Raw genomic sequence first — 15,946 nt, forward strand, 5'->3', positions numbered from 1 at the left:
GGCCACATGTGTGGCTAAAGCTAACAGAATTCAATCCCAGAAAGTCCACTGTGATCAGATTGCTATGACGGCATCACACTCACGTGGACACTTTCATTTTACTGAGCCACCTGCTCCCATTAACCCTAGTGAGATCTTCAGTAACCTACTTGGTATTTCAGATCTATTTTATCACCTTGAGAGATGGGGTTGCCTGCAAATAATTATAGCAGCAGCAAGAAAAATCATTAAAGTGTAATCAAATCAAGAATGCAATCAACTTTGGGGTTAGATTAAGACTAAATTTGAGAAAAGCAAAAACAAGTACAAAACCTGCAGTGTGTTAATGCAAAGGCACTCTCACAGATTTTCAAAGGGGCCTTTCTAATTACACTTAAAAATAGCATTCATTAGCAATAATATAGAAGATATACATCAAGATCAACTTATAGTTGGTCAATCCTGTTTAAAACCTTACTTGTTGACTATATCCCCAGTTCTAGGGAGAAAAACTTTTTTAAAAAACTTAAAAGAAAAAAAATCCCAATGAATAATTGACTTTGACCAAGCTTACTACATAGAGATTCCTGTCAGCCACTTGGCATTCCCAGTACTGTCATGAAAAACAACTTCATTTAGCTAACTTTACTACAAAACTTTTCTGCTTGTAATGCTAGTGTTACTCCCAAAGCAAGCCTTCTTGCTGTGGTTACTTACCTAAAACAAAAATCAGGTCAAGGTAAGAGCAGGCAGCACAAACTTCATATAGTCAGAAAACAATGAAAACAAAAGGCACTTGCACATGTGTGTTGTATGAATTTATTGAACAAGCATTTATTCCCACTATACCCTTCTCAAATCAGATGGAAAGTGAAGCAGTATTTATTTAATCAGCTACTACATGCAAGGTTTGCAGCAACTATACAAACAAAAGCAAAAGCAAAAACAAAACAAAGAGAGTCCTTGCTCTCACGGAGCTCACAGTCTAGCTGAAGCACAACCACAAACACATGATCATCATGGAAGAAGGGACACGATTCCCAGATATGCAGGCAATGAAGCTGAGCCTCAGCTGAGGAGGTCACCAGGTGAGGGGAGGGGAAGCACATTCCAAGCAGAGGAAACAGCACAGAAGCAAGCAGATCCTGAAAGCAAGCGCATGCCATGCTGCAGGGTGAAGAGCGGTCCAGAGCGGCTAGAGCAGAGAGGTGCATACAAACTAGAGACCAATTAGTGTTTGGATTTTAACGAACCATAACTGTCAGGACGGAAAGCTTCAAATTACATTAAATGAGGCTAAACTGTGATTCTGGGAACAGCAGGGTAATTTCAAAGCACTCTCTTCATTTCATAAATATTTAAGTCCTTCTGTAGCTATGCAGGAGGCGCTATGACTAGTTTTAAAGTGGCAGTTTTAGAAAAATTTAATTGTTATGTACATGTATATATTCTACACATATGAACATGGTGTGTGTGTGTGTGTGCATTTGTGTATTCCAAACAAAAACAAACAGAAAAAATGAGGAGGAAAGGGGCTTGAGCCAGACTACACTGGCCACCTTGTTAAGCAGGATGGCTTGGTGCTAAGAAAGGTGGCTGACCCTTAAGGAAGGAAAGGGCAGTTTGGGGGGCAGGGGGAAAAAGAAAAATAGCATGGGTCAAAATTTGCTAAATGTTTTTATGTAAATTCCCACTATGTTTTTTCACGATAAAGCTATGAGAGTTTTATTGCCCAATTCTACAAAGACCTCAGGCCTTCAGAGGCTAAGAAAGCTGTGTATGACTATGGCATCTAATACCCAGCATAGCCAGTTCACCAAGCCCATGCCTGCCTGCTTCCTGAATGACTGCTGCACCCGAGGGTCTGGCCGGGCCAGATCAGATCCTGGCAGCAGTCAGATCCTAAGAAATATCTCCACTTTTCACCCTGTATTTTCACAAGAGTGATCGAGAGTGCTGATGGTAACACACAGACTCCTAAAATGTAGAGAAATGAAAACCTTTTACACTGATAACAAAGTCATTGAAATCATCGAGACACCTGAAGTGACTTCCACCTCAGCTCCTATCTCAGTACTAAGGTGAGAACATACCTCGAAGAACCATGTGAGGCAATGAGTTAGCTGTGGGTCATACATGGTCAGCTGTCCTCGGACGAGCAGAAGCTTTTTTCAAAAAAGATTCTAAACCTTTAACCAAATTAAATTAACATATTCAAATGTGACTTGTTTATGTTGCTATAGAACAGTCAACCAAGGAGGTCAAAAAAATTAAGTGCTAGTAAAAAGTCTGCTAGAGCAGTGATGTCTACAAGTAGGTATCATCACCACCATCAAAGGCACAACTTCTGCACTGACTATGCAATTATACACTTCGTGGTAATGTTGCCTCTTTTTAGGAAGTAGAAAAAAAGTATTTTAAGAAAACCACAAGCCTGATAGATGGTGGTGGTGCATGCCTTTAATCCCAACACTTGGGAGGCCTAAGCAAGGATATCTTTTGAGTTACAGGCCAGCCTGGTCTACAGAGTGAGTTTCAGACTAGCCAGGGCTACACAGAGCAACCCTGTCTTGGGGGAAAAAAAAGAAAAACTAAAAGAAAAAAAAAAAAAATCACAAAGTATGTTGTCCATGTTGACCTAGTGACATACTGAAATACTGTTTTCTACTATGCACAATTACTTATACTTTTCCTATGCAAGCACTTCAAAATATAGAAAAATAAGTCCCACTTGTAAGTTTTCAAAGGCTATAGTGGATAGAGACACTCAGACAACCAAGATCTCAAAAAACTAATCACAACATGAAGCACATGTGGAGAGCCTAGGAAGAGCATGTCAGTGCTGCCAGTACATTTACCAACCTTGTTCTGATTGAGAGGATCATTCCGAAGTCTCTGTTTGTTCTTCTGTAATTTACTAGGCATCATCTTGCCAGTCCTGAAGTCAAAACTGCTAAGGTCAACAGCATTTCCCAGGTATCTTGCCAGCTGAGGTTTACTTCTGAACTTCTTACCACTTGGACTAGAAGAAAATATGTTTAATTGTACAAAGGGAAATATTAGTAGCTTCTATATAATCTTTTTAAATGGATCCCTACATAACCTTCCTAACAGTAATCTGTCTTCACTTGTTACACATTATAATTGTAGGGGGTTGGTTTAATTTTGGAATTATTACAAGTTTTGAAGGAACTCCTTAACTTTCTGAAAAAAAACATAATGTATCACTTAACTGGAAGGCACTGCAGAGGCTGCTACAGATTATCCTTCTACTGAACACTCAGCTAACTGCTGAGAACTGAGCACAGCCACACGCACAGCCCAGCACATGCCCTGCAAGAGTCTTCATCCTCACCAACTTCCTTCCAAACTGTCCTTTGAAAACACTGGTTTATATACAAAGTCAACAGCTCAGAAACTTTTAACATTAGTAGCTAATTTAAAACATACACATTTGGAATCCACATAATCTGGCAAAGGCTTTTAATATCTATAATAGGAAAAAATGAAACTCAAATTTTGATACGTAAATGTTTCCTACTAAAACTAGTTAACAACTGAAATGAAAACAAGCATTACTATCTGCAGACCTGTTTATTCAATTCTGACGTGGCTATCGCTTTGATAAATCATCTTAAATAAGCCTTAAATAACCTGAGCAGGTTATATTTAGAAATACGTATGTATATACCTATGTATATACATGCAATAACATCTAATGAAAAAAGAGGTCATACATTTGAGAGAGAACAGAAAAGGGTATAAAAGAGGGTTTGGAAGGAGGAAAGAGGAGAAATATAATTATGTTACAATTTCAAAAGTAAAAATAAAAAAGCACAGAGATCTAAAGAGAGAAAAATAAATAAAATTACCATAATTTATTCTTAGCCAGGTGTGATGGTACCTACCTGGGCTTTAATCCCAAAGAAGTCGGATAAATAAACAACTTACTTCTTGTAAGCAAAAAAAAAAACCCGAAAAAAACACACACACACAAAAAACAAAACTACTGAATATGCAAAACTATAAAAGTGCCAGAACTGCACAGACTTTCCTTAAAAGGCTTTCTATGCCATTATTCTGAAAGAAACTGTTTTGGGGGGGAATAATGTCCCAAAAGTCTTATCTTGCAATTTTATAAGCCAAATAATTATGCTAGAGCAAACTGTGACTGTGTCTGCAGGAGGATTCTTAAGAATTCCAGAAAGCATCTCAAAGAGGCTGTAATCTTGCAAGAAGTGGTCACAATGTGTGCAACAGACAAGAATTTTTAAAATGTTGGAAAACTAAACAATAAAGCATTTCTTGGGATGACAGTAACTTCGGGCTCAAGGCCAAGCACAGCACGTGTCCTGTCAGCACAGACTCCGGACAGCTGGAAGCCCCGTCAACATTGTCTTCCACAATCCCTGCCTTAAGCATTCCTGGAACACAATTAGAAGTACACAGGTTTCCTCCAACAGATGACATGACTATGACAGCCACCATCCAACAGATGACTATGACAGCCACCATCCAACAGATGACTATGACAGCCACCATCCAACAGATGACTATGACAGCCACCAACCACCAGATGACTATTACAGCCACCATCCAACAGATGACTATTACAGCCACCAACCACCAGGCCATTAGAGAATACGATAAAGTAGCTCAGACCAAAATCCACGCTGGGAAAGAAGAGAGGATGCCACAGAGTGCTCACAGCCAGGCAACTTACAAGAACTCACTCAATACCGCAGAGGCAACCATCAGGCTACTCTTAACCCTGCCCGAAACTTGAGGATCCCCACCAGCCACGTGCGCCCACCTCACTCCTGCCTCCACATCATCAGTTGTTCCCATCTTTGCCAGCGGCATCCATCACTGCCCATGTAGCACCTAACCCTCAAAGCTGGACAGACACTAACAATCCTTCAGGCTCCACATCTCCCAGCTACGCATGCAGCACCGAGTTCAAATTCTGTAAGTCATCAAAAGCTCTCACTCAAATAGACTTTTCCCAAACCCTTTTCTGTCAGCTCTGATACCCTGAGTTCTAAACTCAGTCACTGAAATATGCCATGTCCTTTTGAGTCTTCCCGATGTATGTCTCCGGATAGAATAAACCTGTCAACGAGCTTTCCAATCCTTCAAGCTCACCTGAATGGTCCCCTCGGGAGCCTTGTCACTCTCTATTCCAAATTAAAAACAATTGTGCAATCCTCTGAAACTGTTTGATTACAATTCCTGTATCGTTCCTCAATTCTTAAATACTTCCAACAATCAAATATTACAAACCCCCTTTTCTAAAACTCTCAAATGTCATTATCTAGAGGCAACCACTGAACAAAAGTAACTTTCTGAGAGCAAGAAGCCTTATCAACTGAGTAAGACAGAATATAGTTTTATTTTGCAGCACTCTGGGATGAATCTTAAAATTAAAACCATCATGTTTAGTCAGCTTTACTACATAAGTCTTACTATATCATGTAAATTAATTTGAAGTTATAAAAATATTGTATTGCTCAGTCATTTATGATTATAGTTTTAATTACGCTAGAATACCCATGTAGCTCTAGCAATCCAAACTCGTGGCTGATAAAGAACATTCTGAAAACCTATCTTTAAATGGTTAGTAAATAAGGGAGGGAGGGTGCCAAGCCTAGTAAGACATGCTGTGGCCGCAGCTAGGTGGAGGCTGAAGCAAGAGAGAGAACTCAAGCCCAGCTAGGTAGCTTTTAAGAAGTAAAGACTGTAGACACTACAGCTCAGTGACAGGATGCTCACCTGGCATCTAGAGCTGCTTTGGCAGTGATATCAACGCACAGTTGAGAAAGAGGAACATGCAAGATGTCAGTGATAACCCCTAACCCCCACTCCCCAAAAACACACACACACACAAAAGAAATAATAACAGCCTAAACAGAAAGCCGTGGAACCTCGGGTTTGTTTTCATTAATTACTTGATTTATTCACTCTACATTCCAATCGAAGCCCTCGCTCCCTCCTCTCCTCCCTGTCCCACCTTTACAAATATTTCTCTCTCTCCCCTGCTTCTTCCCTTTCTCCTCAAAGAAGAAGCCCCCTTTGGGTACTACCCTGCCGTGGAACATCCAGTCTCAGCAGGACTAAAAGCATCTTCTTCCACTGAGGCCCAGCCAGGCAGTCCAGATATAGGAAGGGGATCCATAGGACAAAGAGTAGCTCTCCACAACCGATGGCTTCCGGCAGGGTAGAGAAGGCCTCCGCTCTGCTGAAAGGAGGCGAGCCACTGAGAGTCTGACCAAGCTCCAGTGAGTATATAGATAACACAAATGATTTTTTTTTTTCTTTTTTGCTGGCAGAGAGGTCAGCAGGGCAGGGCAGAGCAGGGACTGGACAGGAGAGGACTGGGAAGTGAATGTGACAGTGTCTACAATGTGAAATCCCCAAAGAAGCAATAAAAATATTATGTTGGGAAAAAATCTCCAGTACACAGAGAAAAACAAGAAAAATATCTTTCCAAAAAATAAAATGAAAATTCTTAATCAGATATCCTCCTAAAGGTCTTTTTAACTCAATAAAAAAGTTGAGATCCAGTATGGACCTTGTTTCAATAGACTTAATTTCAGAACTTGAAAATATTCAGGCAGTAACTTTTACCGAAAAGATAAACACCACTGTGCTTAGCATGTGGCTGAAACAAAAGTCATTTGGGGACTTTTGGGGAAGACATTTGGGAAAAACTAATAAATTTCAAAATTGAATGTGCAAGAGGCATTTCCTATGTGTTAAAACTCACCGTGAAAAGATGCCAGCAGCGAGGAGTCACCGCATCTACAGAGGATAACTCATTAAGGAGGCTACACTCTAGACACTTCTCTCCTCAGATCCCAAAGAGACATACACACCTGAGAACTCAATCCCAGACTATACTGGACTGAAGACACAGATCAGGGGTACAGTACTGCCCAGCAAGCACAGGGCCCAGAGCCAGGCTCTAGCACAGAAGAAGCAATTCCGAGTCTATCAGTGTATGATCTAGATCAATATATCTTAAAACAGCTCCTATGTTAATTAATTTTAAAGACAAATATAAAGTACTAATTACAATTTTTAAAAGTCTCACAAACTCCACTAATTATACAATCCAAACAGGGTAAATGTGGAAGTCACGTTTTCATTGTTAGCAATATCAAGTGTTGCCCAGTAAGTTCTGCTTTGCTCCTATAATGCAGACTCTCCAAGGCATCTGGTAGATCTGTGCCATGCCAACATCAGAAGGACGAGCCACTGTCCTTTAACATGCTTCAAGAAAGTAAATCTGCCGTCTCAGGAATTTAAGACCAGGGACCCTGTTCTACATACAGGAGACAGCCAAGCATAGTTAAGTAGGAAACGTGCCCAGCAGATTTGCACCATCTGCATCGTAGCAAATTACCCTGTGCATGCCCGGGTGAGCACACACTACCCTGTGAGTGCCTGACTGAGCACACACTACCCTGTGAGTGCCCGGGTGCGCACACACTACCCTGTGAGTGCCCGGGTGAGCACACACTACCCTGTGAGTGCCCGGATGAGCACACACTACCCTGGGAGTGCCTGACTGAGCACACACTACCCTGGGAGTGCCCGGGTGAGCACACACTACCCTGTGAGTGCCCGGGTGAGCACACACTACCCTGTGAGTGCCCGGTTGAGCACACACAATGACTACACTCCCATCGCCCTCTAAGATGGTTGCTACCAGTCTACATCTCAGAAATACTAGGACTTGCAAAGTGACTAAGCTTCTATTCTATAATGTCAATTAAACTTTACTTTTACAAGTATCAATTCATAACTTAACTTTACAGCATTGCTTTCTTAATGTTAGTAGACTGGTGAATGATATTAGTCATTTTCAGTTTGCTCTGACCAAAGCTAATCCAGTAATAAAAAACTATTTCAGTTTCAACCACAGAGAAAAATTCCCTGCCAACTGCCCCTATCTATTCCTACGCTAACTTGCAATCATGCCTTTCATTTCTCTTACCCACTATTTAAATAAAAATCAAAGTCAGGAGTTGGATTTCTCAGTTCATATGAGGACATTACATCACTTGAACCCAGTTTTTTTTAATTTCTGCAAAACTGTTTAAACCTAACTCCATCTTAAAGATTCTTAAATATAATTATCCAAAACAAAGTTTATGCAGAAGAAACCTTAAACATGCACCAGAGTACTCAGGGCTGCTTGCCTTTGTGTCTCTCTGAACTCACCCGGAACCACTAGGGCATGAGCCAGACAACCTTAGTGTGCTGGGCCACTGTCGGCAAAGCCTGCAGTGTGCAACTGAAACTGTCCTCTGAGCCCCCTCACTAACAGCAGGACACAGTCTGATGACCTGATGGCCTCTAACTTTCCATTTCTTCACACCAGTTTCTGACAAGGTGAGCTGTGAGTGTGGTAGTCACCACAGTGGAACAAGATGCAGCGGCCTGTGAGGGGCAGGGAGGGGATTGTTAAGAGGGCAGAGAGCTAGTAACACTGATGATGAACATGGTCAAAAGTATAGCACTAGCCACCCCTATCAGGAAGAACTTTACTGAGAAATTAAGGAAAACCCTCACACAAAATATTTCCATATACTTTAACAATGGAGAAGCTTAAACTAACCAAAACCTCAACTTTAAAAAAAAAAATTATTTTTTGAACGTATTTTATTTGTATGGGTATTTTGCCTATATGTTTGCCGAGTACCTCATACATGCAATGCCCTTCTATCTCCTGGAACTGGAATAACAGACAGTTGAGGTGCCGTGTGAGTTCTAATAATAAAATCTACATCCCCTGGAGGAGCAGCCAGTGCTCCTAACCACTAAGCCATTTCTCTAATCCCTTAAATTTTTAAAGTTTTCCCTTTGCTATTTTAAATTGTTACAGTTTAAGTTAATATCAAAACAAACAAACAAAAAAAGGATTACCTTAATATTAAAAACAAGCCGCCCAAGAAATCAAGTTTTATCTGAGGCTAAATTGTGAAAACTAGAATATCTTTTTGTACTTCAATACAAACCCTATCAACAGAAAACTGACAAATCAATTTTCTTAAAATGTACACCCCTGCTTCAGAGAACAGTGTGCACTGACAGGAAAGCTGACTAAGGCCAACTCCTTGTCACTCCTCCACCCCCTGTAAACATGAGCTTTTCTAAAACGCACATCCAAACGCCCTGTGCACAACATCTCCCAGTACATGACTGCCCTGCTTCCATTATGCCTATCTCCATGTCTGATCAGTTACCAAATAATCTCACCTGAACCCATCCTGCGCATGGCCATAGTCAAAATGGTCTCAGTCACCTGGGCATCATGACAGAGCGATTTGTGGTCTGCCAGTCTCTGCATTCTAAAGTACCCAAGTGCTCTTCCTAAAACGGCACTCCAACATCAGCTCCCCTTTAAAAGACTTCTATGTAAATTTAGCTTTAGAATATACAAATAAATAGATAATATTTATGTTTCATGTAAGTTTAAAATAAATTAAAAGAATAAAAGTAACAGCTTTCAGTGAACTTTCCCCACCAGCAAGAGTTAAATGCCTCAGCGTTGCATTTGAGGCTCTTTTAACCTAGCTCACTTTAACCTTTTAACCACTTCTCTAACCTAGTGACCTTTGTTCCAACCATGCGGGTTGATTCATTCTATCATTAATGGGCTGAATGGCCCGTCTTTTTACCTGGTCCATAATGCAATGCTCCAATCCCCAAGCTCTCCTCTGGAGACTGCTACGTTTACTATCATCCTATGTCTACCATGAAGCCCACACAGCACTCAGGAAGAAGCAGAAGTGTGTCCGTCCTCTTAGCATGCAACAAAAGGACCATTGTGGCAGGAAAATAATCCTGACTGTCTACTGACTTCTCTTCTACATTTGCAATGTTGAGCTTTGTGTGGTTATAGAATTCCCACGTTTAAGCCTTATCTCCACAAGCAGTCCACTTAAAGCAGTACTTACTTATGAATGAAATTATACAGCATTAATTTCCTCCAAGTACTGAAGATTGGGTTAGGGTGATAACCTGGGATCGGACTGCAATGAACTGTATCCCTCGGAACTGGGGACAGACATAAGCAACAAGGTCACTCCTCACTGAGTGTGTCTGGTTACCTGAGCAAGGACAGTATTAATCCCTGGGTCAAATACTATGAGGTCTGTGTGACAACCAGACCCACTAGAGAGTGGGTAAAGGGGAGCATGGAGAATGCTGCAGCACATCCACGATGCACCACTGTAAGCCAACAAGCTGGAGACCCATCTCCACAGCGAATCTTACACCTCTCCTCTAGAGAGGTTCTATTAAGATCACTTGTGATTGTTATGGACCGAAACAATCTGTCTATTCCTTCTAGTTCAAGAAAGTGAAGCCACACAAGGCTGGTAGTGTGTGCCTGCAATTCCAGCATTTGGGAGGCTGAGACAAAAGGATTGTCATCACTTCAAAGCCAGCCTGGGATTATACAGCAACCACCAAGCCCAACAAAGGCTGCACAGGAGAGAGAGTGGAGAGGGGGGAGAGGGAGGGAAGAGGGTGGAGGGGGTAAAGAAGGAAGAGAGAGGGTAGGGGAAAGAGGAGAGAGGGAACAGAGAGGAGAGAGGAGAGAGGAGAGAGGGAAGAGAGAGGAGAGAGGAGAGAGGGAAGAGAGAGGAGAGGGGAGAAAGGAGAGAGGGAAGAGAGGGAAGAGGAGAGGGGAGAGCGAGCTCCTAAAGAACCTTATGAAGGCGGAAGTATAAGCAGCAAGTGTTACACAGAAAGTCAAATACTGGCCAGTAGGAAAATTACTGTTTTATGGGTTCAAATGTGGCAATGACTTTTTTCTGAAATTGTACCAATGGACCCAGTAGTTTAACAAACCACACCCTTTTTTTAAACATGCTTTGGATGATAATATATGAACTGCCACAACGCTATCTCAGTAATTCTGACAGAAGGCATAATTAAAGTGCTTAACTGGCAACCAGGGTACTGCTGTTACAATTCTGGCAGCTGCAGGATGCAGCCAAAACATATTCTACCAAAACCTAAGGCTTTTCCTATGCGTTTAATTCCAGCCTAATTAATAAGTGTCAGTCACACCCTCTGTTAATAGGCATGGCTTAGTTTAAATTAATCTCCCCAGGAGTAGGCTAATTCGAGGGTTAGCATCATTAGAATCTGTGTGAACAGCTGGACACATGTGCTTACATTACCAGCAGGAGAGTTCACCCTTAGCTTACTACTAACAGATACAGTTTTGTGAGCTTCTGTTTAAAGGCAGGTACACTAGGGGACACCAATATGTAAAACTGAGTCTGAAAAGTAATTAGAACTCAGTTACACTGGTCTATCACCATAATCCATCACAGAAAGTTACCATCACAAGTCAAAGAGCCTAATGCACTGTAAGCTTAGTGTACTGTACTTCAGGCTTCCTCAGTGTTTCAGAAGATAGCCTCTCAGGGAAGACTCACAAAGTACACTACATTGTAACTAGGACCTAGCAAGATTCGGGCAAATGACAGACACCACTCCTTGTAGCCATAAATAACAGAGCACAGTACAAATCTGTTTTATATGTCCTTTTCATTTTAAAGTACAAGAAATCGCACTGTGGTGTCTTACAGAGAGATGTAATTATCACTAAGGTGCTTGATGGTCTTCCTCAAGATGAATGTGGACAGAAAGTTGGTTTTCAACTGGTTAAATAGGGGTTATCTACCAAGAACCATTAATATTCAAATTTGTACAAAAACAAAGAAAAACATCAAAAAACAGGAACATGCAACATGAACAGAAGGGCGCTGTGTGGCTACGAGACTCGTTTCTGTTTGTCTACTTGTCTTGTGGTCCTGGATCCAGCCCAGAGCCTGGAAGATGCTAGGCAAGAGAAGATGGCTCAGTGGGTAGAGCACTTGAAACTAAGTGTGAGGACTAGCACCTGAGTCCTAGAATCCATGCAGGAGCCCACTGTCCTGTCTGAATGTCAGCACGCATGGTGGAGAGGCTGGCTACACTGGATGAGGAGGGCAAGCTCCAGGCTGTGTCAGAAACTCTGACTAAATGTGGAAGGTGGGGAACTATTAAGGAAGAAACCTGCTGTCAAGCTCAGGCCTCCACACCCCCACATGCATACATGCACTCCACATAGACATGCATCCCACGTAAGACCTTGTGTACGGTGGCCTAGGCAGAGACAAGCAAATCTCTAAGAGTGCAAGGCCAGCCTGGTCTACATAGTGAATCCCAGGGCAGCTGGAATCACATAGTAAGATTCTATATCAATAATAATAATAGTAATAATAATAAATGCTAGACAAGAGCTCTACAATAGTCCAAAGCTCTGGTTATTTTATTAATTTTTAAACTGAGTATGGTGGTGCACACCTTTAATTCCAGCACTTGGGAGGCAGAGGCAGGCAGAGCTCTGTGAGTTTGAGGCCAGCCTGGTCTACAAAGAGAATTCCAGAACAGACAGGTTACACAAAGAAACCCTGTCTCTAAAACCCTAATTAAAAAAAGAAAAAAGAAAGAAAAGGTTTAAAAAATTAATTTTTTGTACATATATGCATCTATTATTTGGTGTCTGTGTGGTAGACAGTGCACAGAATGGCAAGTAGGTTAGAGGACAACTTGTGAGAGCCAGTCCTCTCCTCCACTCAGGGAGTACCAGGGATCCAGCCGAGTCATCAGGGGAGTACCAGGGATCCAGCTGGGTCATCAGGCTGGACAGCAAGCATCTTTCCCTGCCAGACCATCTGACCAGCCTCTAATGTACTTCTACAAGCAAGAGTCTCATTACATTAACCAAGTTGGCTCAAACTCCTGGGCTCAAGTGACCCCATCCCCTAGTTTCCTGAGTATCTGAGACCACAGGCATAAGCAGCCACACCCAGTTTGGCTTTTGAAATAGCTTTCCTAGCTACATAACCAGGGGGAGAGAGGAAAAAAAAAAAAAAAAAGCTTTTCTATAATGCAAAGTTGGTTTGAATAAATACATCACTCAAAGCCAAACAAGCCATACATATCCCAAGACAAGTTTCATAAGCAACGAGATTCAGATTCCACAATGCTCAACTGGGAATGAAGCTCTTCTCCAAGGAATTCAACCCTAGACACAAAAAAATTCTTGACAAATATAACTGCCTCCAAGACACATCTGCAGCCATTCACACAAAGCCTATCCATGTAGACTGCCTACTTAGAAAAGTAATGGTAAAATGAAATACAAAGTAATGCAGAATTGTAACAGGACGAAATGAAACTAATGTACCTAAGAGTAGAAACACTTTATTTTTAGCACCATCATAGCACTGAACTGATTAGCAAAGAAGAAATTAAAACACACACACACACATAAAATCACCCTCACACTTCTAACGTAAATTTTCCAACTGGGCCTGATGGTACTCAGCTGTGATCCCAACTACAAAGGAGGCTGTGCAAGAAATCAGAAACTCAAGGCAAATTCAAGGCCAGATGGGAAGCCTGGCAAGGCTCTTGTCACCCTTTTACAAAGGGGTAGGGGAGCAAGCTATATCACAGTTTATAACACTTGCCCAGTGTGCTCAAAGAAGATTTAATCCCCAACACTAAAAAGAAGTCATCTCAAACAAAGTGAAAAGAACTAACTGGAACACAACATGATTTTTTTTTTTTAACTTCAAGAGCTGAAAAAGGAGTAAATTAATTATTCCAAGCAACCAGTGACATGTGTTCAGGGTCTGGGGACACTGTTCAGTGGCAGCACACTTGCCTGTAAAGGCGCCAGGTCCTGGGTTTGACCAGCAACACCATGGAGGAGGGGAAACTAATACAGTCATAATTATATTCTATCTCAGCAGCAACTACAGTCATGTATTTTAATGCACATAACTGTACACAACTTTTTAACCTTTTAAACTTACTACATGAATTGAAATTATTATGCATATTTCCCCGGCCCTGGCTAAATGACCAATGGGAAATCCTTCACATTCTTCCAGCTTCTGAATGACTAACAACTAGTTCCTAAACACTCAAATATTACACTGGATGAAAACTGCTCAATCTGTCCACAAGCAGGGACCTCCAAACTACTGAGTTGAACATGTTTGTACTCTCCTACATGTCGGATGGTCTGGAGGAATATTTGTCAGTTTGTTTATAATCCCAATAGCCACTGACCCTTCCCTGAGCTTACCACCTACCACAAATGAAGTATGTGAGCAGTGTAAACATAATACTGCAAGATTACAGTCAAGTGAAAAACCTTGAAGCATTTCAGATTCATTTCTTAACTTCAGTCCTGGTTGAACTTGGGAAAAGATAATTACTGTATGAGCTGCTTGCAGACTCTACAGTAGAGTCCGGCAGCAGCACCTCTCTGGCCTTTCCACACCAGATGCCAACAGCACCCTCTCCCCAGGTGAGAACTAAAAATGTCTCCAGACATTGCCACATGTTCACTGGGGAACCAATGTTGGTCTAGGAGTCTGACAACTTCCGTTGTCAAGAGAGAGAGAGAGAGAGAGAGAGAGAGAGAGAGAGAGAGAGAGAGAGAGAGAGAGAGAGAGAACACGAACGAGAACATGAATATTGCCACGCCAAAGCATTCCAGTTTCTGAAGTTACAAATGCCTACTTTATGTGAAACCTCCCTGTGTCCTACAAAGTTAACTGAAACTTTGTTCCTGTAGATGGCTAATTCTTCCACATGTGCAAAATTAAACGCACTTCTGATGATGAATCTGGGACATGCTGGGACAGGCGCCAACAGTGACTGGGTTTTACAGTTTCGATGAATTACACCTTCTTTTAACCCTTTCGTGGACTGAACCACCATCCCTCCCATTAACCCTTTCCTCGCCAACCCTTTTCCCGGAAGCCTTCTACAGAATGTGTCCTGACCTTTTCGACGCTTGTGCCCCTCACTCCACTGAGGTCTAACCTCGGCCAAGGGCTTCAGCCGCACACCCCTCCCCTTTCCATACCAGCTCACCCCGTCCTTGTCAAAGACCTCAGGACTCTGCTCTAATCCTGCAACCCCTGCCCAGGCCAGCTCTTGACCTCTGACCCCGAAGTGACATTTAACCTCACCCTCGCACCCTCAGAGAGGTACCTGAAGTAGTAGACATCGCTCTTGCCAGCACTGAGCCCTGATTTTCGGATCACTTCCTCCTTCTTCCATCCGGGGGGGAGGGCCGGGCAGTCCATCCTCTTCCCGCTCTCCGTGGCCCGGGGTCCCCTGGGCCCCGGCCCCGAGCTCCCGGACGGGAAAGGGACAGGATCACGCCGGGGGGCGACGCCGCCACCGCTGCCGACGCCGCAGCCGCCCGCGCCGCCGTCGCCGCCGAGGCCGCTGCCGCCACTCTGGGGACGGCCGCGGCCCCGGCCCCGGCCCCGGCCACGGCCCCGACCCCGGCCACGGCCGCGGCCACGGCCACAGACGCCGCCGCCCCGGGCCGCCTGCTTCCACCGCCCCCGGCCACGGCCGCCGCCCCGAGCGCCTTCCCTGCGCACGCCGCTCACCGGGGACGGAGCGAGCGCGCTGCCCTGGCCCCCCTGCTCTATGGCGGAGTCGCCGCCAGCGCCGCTGCCGCCCGCCGCGCTCTCCCCCTCCTCCTGCTCCGGGCAGCAGCGGCCTCCCCCCGGGTGCGCGCGCATCCAGCCCCCTCCCCAGCCGGCTCTGCGCTTCTTCCGTAACCGAGCCCTTGGAATCCCGGAGACCCGCCCCGCCCGCAGAGCGGCGCGCGGGGGACGCGCGCAAGCATCATAGAGCGGGCGCGCACAGAGCGGCCCTCCCGCCCGGGGCGTGGCCCCGGCCGCGCCTCTTAGGTCCTCCAAGCTTGAGGCACGGCCATATTGTCTCCGCCTCCCTGGGCCACGCCCCTTTGCCCACCTGCTCCGCCCCCGCCGCGCCCTTCCGGCCCAACCCCCACCGGGCACGCAGAGCGCTGGAGGCTGGACCGGTGGAATCCTACTGCCCGGTGGCTGGCTACGTT

General features: G+C 43.8%; 1 protein-coding gene across 2 annotated transcripts in view; it reads right to left on the reverse strand.

Annotated features, from left to right (window-relative positions):
- The window catches only part of Mbd2 (methyl-CpG binding domain protein 2), a 61,254-nt gene extending 45,513 nt beyond the window's left edge, over positions 1-15,741 (reverse strand). The window contains exons 1-2 of one of the 2 annotated variants that reach the window (XR_013103630.1): positions 15,064-15,741; positions 2,842-3,001 (exon numbers count right to left, since the gene is read on the reverse strand). Coding sequence is in view for 1 of the 2 variants with exons in the window: in XM_034518050.2 (XP_034373941.1) it covers positions 2,842-3,001; positions 15,064-15,608 (705 nt within the window). In the remaining variant the exon portion in view is untranslated. The remainder of the gene's footprint in view (positions 1-2,841; positions 3,002-15,063) is intronic. The other variant, XM_034518050.2, reaches the window with a different exon arrangement.
- Positions 15,742-15,946: the final 205 nt, after the last annotated feature.

Source organism: Arvicanthis niloticus, chromosome 14 (genome assembly GCF_011762505.2).
Source record: "Arvicanthis niloticus isolate mArvNil1 chromosome 14, mArvNil1.pat.X, whole genome shotgun sequence".
In the NCBI taxonomy this organism is placed as follows: domain Eukaryota; kingdom Metazoa; phylum Chordata; class Mammalia; order Rodentia; family Muridae; genus Arvicanthis; species Arvicanthis niloticus.